The sequence below is a fragment of the Protomyctophum parallelum genome (genome assembly GCF_964188405.1).
Source record: "Protomyctophum parallelum genome assembly, chromosome: 4".
NCBI classification, from domain to species: Eukaryota; Metazoa; Chordata; class Actinopteri; order Myctophiformes; family Myctophidae; genus Protomyctophum; species Protomyctophum parallelum.
This window is the reverse complement of record NC_139700.1, coordinates 10,493,518-10,505,470: the sequence shown is the minus strand read 5'-3', so window position 1 is coordinate 10,505,470 and position 11,953 is coordinate 10,493,518. Positions and strand designations below refer to the sequence as shown.

Here is an 11,953-nt window from a genome sequence, read left to right as displayed (position 1 = left end):
GAGACAATAATCTGTACCAGGAAAAAAATATGTTACTCTTATATGTAGGCCTACTTGTAGCCTACACAATACTATTTAAAAAAAACTTGAACCTATATGCCCAAATTATGGGGACAGGGTTTATGTGCATTATTCGCTGTTTTCCACAATTTTCCTGACATAAAGTGACAGGCACAACTTTGTATAGGTCCATGTTGAGATATTTCAGAAAACCACTGCAGTGACAATTTAGCCCATGGCTAATAAGCCAGACTAATATCACACAACACTGTCGATTCTTTTTTTGGCCGATTCGGTTTGGCTCATTAGCCAGGCTAGTGACAACTGTGATAGTGGATACCTCCACAGTGACACCATCATGTGCCAGGACGCTACTGTGGACTGTGGTTCATTCATGGCCAAGGTGTGAGACAGACTTGGGCAGGACACAGGAGAGACAGAATCTCTGTCAAAACATGTCCATGTTTGGCCTAAAGACTAGACTACTCCTCGAGGGCTGAACTCATCCCCTTAATCATAATAGTATAAAGGTGGTGCAGCGGGCACATTTACAGGCCCCTTCTGTATAAACTCACTTAAACTTAAACTTATTTTAATTCATCAAGGATAACCTTGACAGCTGGGATTATGAGTTGTCACTGCATTCTTTGATTCTTATAATGTCAACAAACACGTTTCGCTTTAAGGGGTATATTAAATTAACAGGCCATTATGACTTCTTAAAATTGATTGATTGTTCAGAGGACAGGTTTGTCACTGTGGCGTCAATGTGATTACAATTAACGGAGATAAAAAAAGGACCCCATGCGGAATGGGTCTGCAACTCTGCAGTGGGAGACTGACGTTTGTCTTGTTTACGACTCAATCACGTTAAGAGTGATCATTAACAGTCCCATGGGAAGCGATCAAGGGCTTTTGATAGCCTTGCAAACTGTGCGTGTGTGTGTGTGTGTGTGTGTGTGTGTGTGTGTGTGTGTGTGTTGGGGTGAGGGGGTCAGTTAGGCATGCGTGAAAAGGGTGTTAAGTACTCGACAATGTCTGACATCCGGGCTAATTGATAGGCGACTATGAAATCATCCTATAGGCCACTTCCTGAAAACGCAGCCGCGATCAACAACAACGACAAGGGGAAGTCACACTAGCTGACTAATGTTTATGTTTTCCGGAGAGAGAGCTAACTGAATTGAATTGAGGGAGACAGTCAGTAGTGACACGGCTCTGTTTACACACTTTAGTCTAGAAGTTAAGGCTATACTACTACATATACATACGAATAGCCATGCAGGTATTCCTTGTGTTTTTATTTCACACTTAGTTTTAGCAGCTAGTGTGTAAACATAGGCTGTCATGTTTCCCCCATCATGGCCGCTAATGAAAGCCGTTTGAGTTGAATGTTCATTGAGTGCATGCCAGCTGACTGACTGTGTTTGTTTTCCTGAGGGAGAGGGAGAGAGAGAGAGCTGTAGAGTTCACGTGAATGTGTGTGTTTGAGACTGAGCGCCATGCAGCCACACGAATCAAAGCCCTCTTGACTTGAATCCGCGGAGAGCAGAGCACTATGACTGACTGCCTGCAGTCTATACGCAGACAAATGAAATGCGAGACAACAAGAAAACCATCATAGACATACACACACACGCACTCGTCCTCCTCAGTCTACACGCAGTTGGTTGTGTAATAACTGCACTATAGTAACCGACCGTGCTATAATAAAAAAGTAACAGTCATTGCGAAATAAACACCCCCCCCCCCCCCTTTTTTTCTCCTGGACACACACACACACACACACACACACACACACACAACACACACACACACACACACACACACACACACACACACACACACACACACACACACACACACGCAGCAGTATAAGTAACGCGGTGGTTTCTCCTTCCTTCCCCGCCTGCCTGCAGCGCCGCTGCCTTCTATTTGTTTGCGCTCACTTGATCCGGAGCGGAAATTCCTTCCCGTTTTTTTTTTTTTTTTTTTGTGAATGACAAACTTATTAACAATTCATCAACACGGGTCTCTACACTGCTCTGTCCCATCCGGCCCCGCCCCGCCCCGTCCCACCGTCTCCTAGGCGACGGCCGGCCCAGTGGCTGCTCTGATTGGCTGGCCCCCGACATAACGCATCCATTGAACCGCCCCCTGGTTTGTAACCATTCAGATCAGCAGGCTGAGCTGTATATTCTCCGCAGCGACACTTCCAACACAGAACAGAAAGCACTGATGAAGCACTGACTGACTGCCACACCAAAACACAAGGACATACGCATTGCCTCGGACCACGGAACATTGGAACAACAACAACAACAACAACACTCAATTTTGGAATTGTATAATCAACCGGACGGGACGTGTCGATATTGATTATTGACTGAGAAAAAGCAGAATTGGGAAAAGAAACGTCTGTGTGCCGCCTCGCCAGTTTTTCTTTTCTTTCAGGGTGAGCCATTGAGAAATCTAAACGGGACATATAATTCACGCAGATGCATGAATGAGTGCCAGTGTCGAGAAATCTGCAGTCGGGTGGAAATCAGTTTTTTTTAACAGCCTGCGATTCTAGGGTTTATTATTTGTCCATTTCTGGATCATAAAGGCGAAACGAACAAAAAAACAACAACACAACGCTCGTGTTTCTTACATAATACCCGCAAGACGTGTATGCATTCTTGCATTTTGCATTCTTTCTCGGGCTTCCTATTTTCACCGATGCGCCAGTCGTTTGCTCAGTGAGCGAATTTCATCCTCCTCTATTCCTCCTGCTCGCCTCGCCTGCCTCACAGTCACACACACACACGCAACAAAATGCTCGACAAGCTGAAACCCGCAGTGGCGCCGGCGCTCGGCGACTCCTCGGTGGTGATGGCGATCAGCAAGACGGTGGGCTGGCTGCGGGAGCAGCTGGAGACGCGGCGGGACTGCCTGCTGCTCATGGACTGCCGCGCCACGGAGCTCTTCGAGTCGGCGCACGTCGAGACGGCGATCAACGTGGCGCTGCCGAGCCTCATGCTGCGGCGCCTCAAGAAGGGCAACCTGCCCATCAAGTCGCTGCTCGCCAACGGCGAGGACCGCGAGAGGTTCGCGCGGCGCTGCAAGACGGACACCATCGTGCTGTACGACGAGTACAGCCGCGAGTGGAACGAGAACGTGGACGGCGGCAGCGTGCTGGGCTTGCTGCTGCGGCGCATGAAGGACGAGGGCTACAAGGCGTATTATCTGGAGGGTGAGTCTCGATCATGGTTATTATTATATATATTTTTTTATCCTGTAGTTTTCATGCATGTTTTTCGGTTCATTCATAGCCGCGAATTCAGACTAAATGTGTATATAGATTGCATTGTGGACGCGTATCATGTTCGTATTATTATTATTATATTTATTTATGTATGTATTTATTTTTGCGTGTGCAGGCGGCTTCAGCAAATTCCAAGCAGAATTCCCCGCCCTGTGTGAGACCAATCTGGACGGCTCTCTGAACGGCAGCGGGCTCTCTGGCGGCTCGCCCACCTCCCATCACGTGCTGGGCCTCGGCGGGCTGCGCATCAGCTCCGACTCCTCCTCGGACATCGAGTCGGACATCGACCCGATCAGCGCCACCGAGTCGGACGGCAGCCCGCTGCTCTCCAACGCGCAGCCCAGCTCGTCGTTCCCCGTGGAGATCCTGCCGCACCTGTACCTGGGCTGCGCCAAGGACTCCACCAACCTGGACATCCTGGAGGAGTACGGCATCAAGTACATCCTCAACGTGACGCCCAACCTGCCCAACCTCTTCGAGAACGCCGGGGAGTTCAAGTACAAGCAGATCCCCATCTCGGATCACTGGAGCCAGAATCTGTCACAGTTCTTCCCCGAGGCCATCAGCTTCATTGGTAAGCATATTTATTCAGCAGTGCAATGCATTATTATGTATTATGCTTCCCTCTGCAAAGTATAGGACAGTGTCTCTGACTGTAGTTCCTATAGTTATAAAACGACCATGTCTTTTATTTGTAGCCTATATTATTGAAAATAATATATTTATTTTTGTTATTGAAAATAATATAGGCTTTCTAAAAAATAATGTGTTTGTGTGGACTCAAAAAACATAGCTTTCCACTAAGAGGAGCTATTGTAAATTATTATATAGTCTGCTTATTTACGAGTAAATTATATGATGCGCAATAAGTGTCAAAGTAAATACATTACAATTCAGTTACCTTCAGTAACTCTCTAGCTGTGTCAGGATATAATCTTATGAATAATACCCAACTCAATAGCAGGAAGTTCTTACACTTGCAATTGAGATTAGATGAGACGTCTCCGACTGTGTGTCTTATCAGTCAATCAAGGAGGGACACACAGAACCCAGATTACGGCTATTGTGTTCGAGCAAAGGAATACAATCCCCCCCCCCCCCCCCCCTCTAAACGGCACACTGGCATTATAAACAAAACTGTGCCAAGTGCAAATGATTAGACTTCAGTAGTACACATGCCAGGCCTTATCTGTTGTCCCGGGAAACTTGTGTAATTGCGACACAAAGAGAGCTACGCTGAAACGAGAGAAGAGGGGCGAGAGGAGAGGGGAGAGGGGAGGGCAGTAATTTGAGCGCAACAGGAAGGAAGTCTGCATTGAAAGTAATCTAGGACATGGCAATGTCCCCCCCCCCCCCCTCCTCCCCATTACAAAGGGAGCCATTTACAGGCCCCTGTTGACATCCTGTTCGCCTTGACAGCGTGCCCTCGTGACTCCTACGTTTACACGCCCAAATGGCACCATTGTCGGAGCGAAAGCCCTGGCGGAGCGGAAGAATGGTTTAATAGACCGTAATAGTCAATTTCCCCAGCGCTGTTACTGAGGGACAAGCCCAGCGAATGTTTGGCTGTGTGTGTGTGTGTGTGTGTGTGTGTGTTTTGAACGCCATGGCCTCTGTTGACGGACAAGTCAGGGGAGATAAGAGATAATAACATCCACTTCCAGCCACACTCTCTCTTGCAGTCTTTCTCTCTCTCGCTCTTGATTATTATTGTGTTCTTTTTCTCTATCGCTCTCTTCTGGCTCTCCTTTCATTCCTCCTTGCTTTGCACTCTCTCTCTCTCTCTCTCTCTCTCTCTCTCTCTCCTGGACTGGCCAACTTGCCTTTGAACATGACAGGCGTTTGTCCCCCGGGGCAACTGGCGCCAGGCAGCCACCCTCTGTAGTAAATACTTTCCCCCATTCAGTACTTGTGAACTGGAGGAAGCGAGTGCCATGGCTGCATTAACACACACACAGACAAACAAATCCCCAAAACGAAAAGCCAGCAGGGGTCTTAACTCTTGTCCAACTAGAATGTCACAGAAGTACCGTCTTCATTTATGTTGCCGTTTCTTTGGGGGGTAAATCCATTAACGAGCATTTTCCATCTCTCTCTCTCTCTCCTCTCCTCCAGATGAGGCACGGGCCCAGAAGTGTGGCGTCCTGGTCCACTGCCTGGCGGGCATCAGCCGCTCCGTCACGGTGACCGTGGCCTACCTGATGCAGAAGCTCAGCCTGTCCATGAACGACGCCTACGACATCGTCAAGACCAAGAAGTCCAACATCTCGCCCAACTTCAACTTCATGGGCCAGCTGCTGGACTTTGAGCGCACGCTGGGCCTGAAGCGGCCGTGCGACAACCGCATGGTGGCACTCCCCACCACCCCGCTGTACTTCACCACGCCCACCAACCACAACGTCTTTCAGCTGGACCCCCTGGAGTCCACGTGAAGACTCTCTCTCTCTTGGGGCCGGTGTCATCCAGTCTGTCTTGCCTGCTGATCTCCATTGGCTGATTAAAACAAAAAGGCCTCCTGTTTGGGGAAAAATTATTATAAGGCTGCAAAGAAGTTCTTGATGCGGTTGGCTCGGGGGAGACAGCTGCCGAGCGCACGCACGCACTCACGCTGGAGGAGGCGTCTGCCTGAACACAGTGACACTCTTGAGAAGCAGCTGCTGCAGAGCGAATGAGAGACAGGAAGAGAGACGTAGAGAGAGAGAGACAGAGCACAGAGATACTTTCTATAACACATATATTGCTATCAAGACTGCTGCGGACTTGTCTACTGTTTCGTCAGAAGGAACACGGGAGGTGATTTTTATATGGACGTTTGTATGTTGTACTTCAGAGTCGCTAGGCTGGTGTGCCAGAGACATGATTGTTCAAAACTGGGACATGCAGAAAAGCCTTTTTCTTGTCTTTCTTGGGTTGGGCTTATAGCACTCGCACCTTGAAATCTTTTTTTTTTGAGGGTGCACATATCTCTTTTGTCTTCTGTGAAGACATGCCTGCATGGGGTTAGAAGCACCCCAGGGTTTAGATGGCACAGTGTACTGGACTCAATTTTACATGTGTGGAGTCTTTTGAATCATTTATACATTGTGTATACATCAAAGCCTTGCTCGAGTAGTATATATATATATATACCCTTTGCAACAAGTGGGTACTGAAGATTCTCTTAGTTTCATCTTCTACTTGTATGTAAGCAAAGAATCTGCATATTTGATCAGTATGTTTAAGTTGATAATGCCAAAAAATTGAGTAGTTTATTCTTCTTACAAGAATCGTACAAAAAATTGTATATATGTGTAATATATTTGATAATCGCTTTATGTGTGAATTCAACCAGGCTAGGCCTTGTTTTTGCACCCATTTGTCACACAAATCAAAGTCACCTTGGTTGTATGCCTTAGTTTTCGCACACAGACATGTTTGCCGTTTGTTTAACCACAAAGAAACAACAAACCCCTGGGTTTTAATTTCACTTTGACAAATCTCCACCGCATCCTGGAGGGAAAAAAAACTGAATAAGCCTGTAATTAGACTGGATTTTGGATACATTGCAGTAATCCATTGTAATTAGATCACTGCATATCTTGTTAAGATAGTTTAGGTTAATCTGAGACTTATGGAAAATAGCTTTATGGAAGCTGTGTATGTATGTATGGTTAACCTGTGTCTGATCACAGGCAGAATGAAGGTTAATGTAAGCAGCACTTCTCTGTGTGCGACGGTTAAAAGTCTCTGAAATGTTGACAAAAGCAAGAGGCGTTGCTCGCCTCAACTCTTCAGGGAAAAACTCTGTGAAATGCAGTTTTTTTTGTCGGTTGAAAGAATAAGAAATGTCGAACTTCAGAGGGGGGAGGTTTGTTGTACCCCCTCCAGAGAGACAGCCTGTTTTGGTCGAGGAAGCCAAACCTGGCGACCTCGGCCACCCCTCCACACTCCTCTATACGAATGTAAAGAAAAGATAAGTTATTAATAAATTGCTATTTTGTCTACAACTTCCTGTCTCCCATGACTAATTTTCCATTCCTGCAGGACCATGTTTTGTATACAGTAACACAAGGGTCTCACCACTCGGGTGACAATGAACTGCTCAATGCTAATCAGCAGGCCTGGTCATGACATCGGGCGCCATACCTTGACTCACGCCTCTCCATTCACAACAAGGCTGTGCCATTCTTTAGCGTAACCACTCAAAACAACTCCCACATCACTTTCCAATGCAAACTTAGAATGCGGTGGTTGTGTAACAAAAGCATCGAGCACACAGCGTTCTTCTACACAAGGGTTTACCAGGCGGCAATCCATTTGTTTTATACGGGCCAAATGTTACTAAACGGGTAGAACACGAGCCACTTCCAGTCACGGCATCAAAGTGGCGCGACCGGTTTTTCCACATATGTGGCCCTGCCCTGCAGTGGAGTTTATGGGTTCACTCACACACACACAAACACTCCCCAACGCACTTCCTCCAGGCCATTTTGAGTTCAAAGCTGCCTGTCAAAACAGGGATTGGACGTACTGTTCCTGAATAAGGTGTCGTGTCACTCGATACGGTGCAACAACAACGCGGTGGCAGCAGCGTGTAGCATATATAGGCTACCTGTTAAGACCTGAACGGTAGCAGATGATTGTCATACTGAAGGGAGGTGTGTGTGTGTGTGTGTGTGTGTGTGTGTGTGTGTGTGTGTGCATGGGTGACTCGGGGTGAGTGATCATGTTCGCACGGAAGCCACGCTTTGAACATCTAGTCGCTGCATTTAACGACACCATGCACGCCAATAACCGGCAAGGTCCAGTGAGTCGTTGACCTTCACATCGTGCGTATGTGAAAAGTACTCTTTTTTTTTTTTACTTAAGTAAAAGTATCAATACTGCAATATAGAAATACCCTGTTACTTTTAAGTAAAAGTCCAGAATTCAACATTTACTTGAGTCAAAGTATAAAAGTATTGGCTTAAAATTGTACTTTTGTACCAAAAGTAATAGTACTCATTGTGCAGAATGTCCCATTTAAGTTTTCAAATGTATGATAAATATTTTAAAAATTGCAGATCTGCAAGCTCACAATGCGTTGCATCCTCCATACTCCACAATACATACCTCAAAATTGTAATGAATGTTTAAATGTTAGTAAATAGACACCTGATAGACACACAATAGACACTTTCAGAAGGTGTGTATATCTTCTGAAAAAAACCAAACCCATCAGGATTATCTTTTTAACCCATTCTGAACAGGAACCCATTTTGGTGTTAGCATCATGTTATGCTTTAGCTATTGAAAAATAGCAGATCTACAAGCTCATAGCGCGCCACCGAGTGGCGCGCTATGAGCTTGTAGGTCTGCTATTTTTGAAAAATCGAAGAACGACTGACATTTTTAGAATCTGATCTCAGGTCAGAATGGGTTAATCAGACCAGTGTGTGTCCAGTGGAAACCTCGTATGAATCTGATCTCAGGTCAGAAGAAAGGAGAGTGTTGTACCTATAATGCACGTCTTTGTAAGGAAGGACCCCTAATGCTCCCAGTGGGCAAAGTACATGTAGTATTCATGTATGAGACAATAATTACAGGCCTTCAGCTCAACCGTCTGGGCACCTAGGCTGCCAAGCCAGCCGCACGGCGTGCCGCGGGTTCGACTCCCGGCCTTTGCTACGTGTCACTCCCCATCTCTCTCCCCCATTCCTGTCTAATTACTGTACCCTTTATCAATAAAGGCAAAAAATGCCAAAGAATATCTTTAATAATAATAATTACAGAATCTGTCAGTATATTAATGTTGCACTAGAATTTACAGATATTACACTTTTAACTGGCTTGGTTGGGGATTTAAATTGTATATATCACAGGGGACAACAAGACCTTACACTTACAGATACAAAAAAAAGGACATACATAGCAGACTAGATATACACGCACATATTGTGATCCGGTTACTAGTCCTTTGGTCATTATCAACTATCATTATTTCTTCAGAGTGCAAAGTTCAGAGATACTGAATGGAAAAAAAAGAATTGCTATCACCTGATATGCAAACCGAACAAGAGTGAATCATTGCCCATGAAACAAAGTGCAGAACGTGTACACTCCGTGTCCCGAAGCAAATGATTTATGAAAGGTCCATTTCCCTTTTTTTCCTTCCCCTTTACAGTCTCAGGTGACACTATATTATTTTTCCATCCTCTAGATATTCCGTTCCAAAAACTAGAACTTTAGTTTCGTAGGAAACCAGAGATGTTTTTGTTCATAGTTTCTTGCAACGTTTGTTCCGTTCCATTATATGTACCGGTATTTCTCCCAATGTAGTCATCACAAATTCCCCCCGTTATACCAAATAACCCCCGCTGGGGAGGGAGCACACAACCACAGTTTATTTGACCTGAGATCAGATTCTAAAAATATCTTCTACATCCTGACAGTTTTCTGAAAAAGCCATGTTTCTATGTCAGTGCATGGTTCTTCGATTTCTCAAAAATAGCAGACCTACAAGCTCGTAGCGCGCCACTCGGTGGCGTGCTATGAGCTTGTAGATCTGCTGTTTTTCAATAGCTAAAGCATAACGTAATGCTAACACCAAAAGGGGTTCCCGCCCCAAAATTGGCTAGCACTGCATGCACCCCACAGGGTATCCGTGGCACGCCAAGCAGCCCCGGGCGGGGGTCTCATGGCCGCCCTTCCTATATCCGCAGCATGGCCTTTTGCAGGATTATATATTAGGGGCACAGGAAACGTCCCAGGCTAATTTTAGATGCGGTACGTGAGGCACGTAGTACTGTAGCTGGCGTTTGGCAGGCCTCACCACCATCACATCACCACCTCCCAGGACCCCACCCACCCTCACCCCCTGCTCCGGTGTTAGACCATGCAGCACAGCTATGGCATGATGGCATGACGGGATAGTGGGATCTCAGACAGGGAGGTATAAGCAGGGCTTGGTGCTTGGTGGGCTGGGGGTAGAGAGGGGCATGTGTGTGTGTGTGCGTGCATGACTGCTAGGACGCCGGCTGGTGGTTGAAATTTGCATAAACAACATAATATATATATATATAATATAATATATATATATTTGGCATGCAGGATATGATGAGCACAGCAACACTCTTTCACAAGAGAGTCCTGGCTAAGACGTGCAGCGGCACATTCAATAGCAGACACACAGAACATCAACAATTACAGACAAGTGCATACGTATATATATAGACACACATTTGTGTGTGCAGTGATTTTGGAGATGATCATCTTAACCTCTGTGTCATCTGCGACAGGAAGCAGCAGTGGATGCTCCTCGTGTCTTTCCTGCGTGCCTCGGCCTCCATGTCAGCATGGCTGCACCATCTGGTGTTGGCCAGGCATCCAGGAGGCATGTGGACACGCATTCCTGCTCCGTCAGAGAGCGATGGGAACTCGCATCCCGAGTGTTTGGGATGACACAGCGCTCACGTCGTTGCTTTATTATTATTTTCTCTGGATATTTTTAGATTGGTAATCCTCTGCTCTAACAGCTGACCAATCTACTCCAGTGTCCCCCCCATCCTCTCCCATGGCTCTTTTAAAGGGAAATACATACAATCCACGAGAATGGAAATATTAATCAGACAATGGGTTTTGGATTAGGATGTTGCTGACCGTTATGGATGTTTACGTTATTTCAGATGAGCAACATATAAAGCGTCTGTGCTATATACTGTATTGATTTATAATGTATAGGCTGGCCCGATCATAGGCAAACTAAGCAGCCTTTATATAGGGCCCCGGGCAAAAAATATATAATTATCACATGCTATAGGTCAAAGCTATAGGGCCAAAGATCAAATTTTGTGTGTTAATCTTGCAAACGACTGCACTGATGAGCGTCACATTTCTTTTATTTTATTTTGAACGCTGAAAATCAGACCAAGGAATAAAATTCCTGAATATTTATTTCTTTTCAAATCCATCAATGACAACTACCGGTATGTTAATTCTGTGCCTTCATAACTTTAGACTGCCATCCCTGGCAGTCACCTACTGACTAAGTAGTGACTACGTAGTGACTAAGTAGTGACTACTGACTAAGTCACCTACTGACTAGTAGGTGACTTCAGTGCACCAATTATGCACTGTAAGGTTTGCTTGCACAATCAATTTACATGCACATAAAACAACAATCTGAACTCAACCTGCCAACATGCATATCAGTAACAGTTTATTCCACTTATCGATGTAATCAATTGTAATCATTATATATTGTATAGAGGGTATGTGTATGACATCATCATCAAACCAGGAAGTTATGCGGGAACGCCTACTGAGTGCCAAAAAATTACTTTCTAGCCTTGACAGCCCATACATCCATACAGAAAAGTCCAATATGATTGCATTAAACAACGTTAAACTCACTTTGCCATTGACGTTATGCATGCGCAGCCGCATACCCTCTATTGCGACAGAAGCGACCTCTCCCTTTAGGGCCCTTTAGGGCGGGGTCGCTTCTCGCCCTCAGGCGTCTTACTGGTTTAATAATCGATTTGGGGGAAATCTTAAAATCTTGGTTCATGTTTTCTTCCCAATGTGACACAATTGTGACTGAGTGAGCTTGGCTATTTTCTGTATTTTCACTCACTCACTAAGCCAGTTGAGAGAAATCAAATTTGGCCAGCCCTGAAATATACTGTA

The 11,953-nt window shown here is 45.6% G+C and overlaps 1 protein-coding gene across 1 annotated transcript; it reads left to right on the top strand.

The window, feature by feature from the left end:
- The first annotated feature begins 2,201 nt into the window (after positions 1–2,201).
- Positions 2,202–7,293, top strand: dusp6 (dual specificity phosphatase 6). Its single transcript, XM_083763939.1, has 3 exons — positions 2,202–3,235; positions 3,423–3,881; positions 5,423–7,293. Exons 1-3 carry the CDS (start codon positions 2,818–2,820, stop codon positions 5,737–5,739), a joined length of 1,194 nt encoding a protein of 397 aa, XP_083620065.1. The 5' UTR covers positions 2,202–2,817; the 3' UTR covers positions 5,740–7,293.
- The last annotated feature ends 4,660 nt before the right edge of the window (positions 7,294–11,953 follow it).

Coding starts and splice junctions, on each gene's coding strand:
- dusp6 (XM_083763939.1), top strand. CDS start 2,818: ATGCTCGACAAGCTGAAACCCGCAGTGGCGCCGGCGCTCGGCGACTCC. Junction 3,236..3,422: donor CAAGGCGTATTATCTGGAGG/GTGAGTCTCGAT, acceptor TTGCGTGTGCAG/GCGGCTTCAGCAAATTCCAA. Junction 3,882..5,422: donor CGAGGCCATCAGCTTCATTG/GTAAGCATATTT, acceptor CCTCTCCTCCAG/ATGAGGCACGGGCCCAGAAG.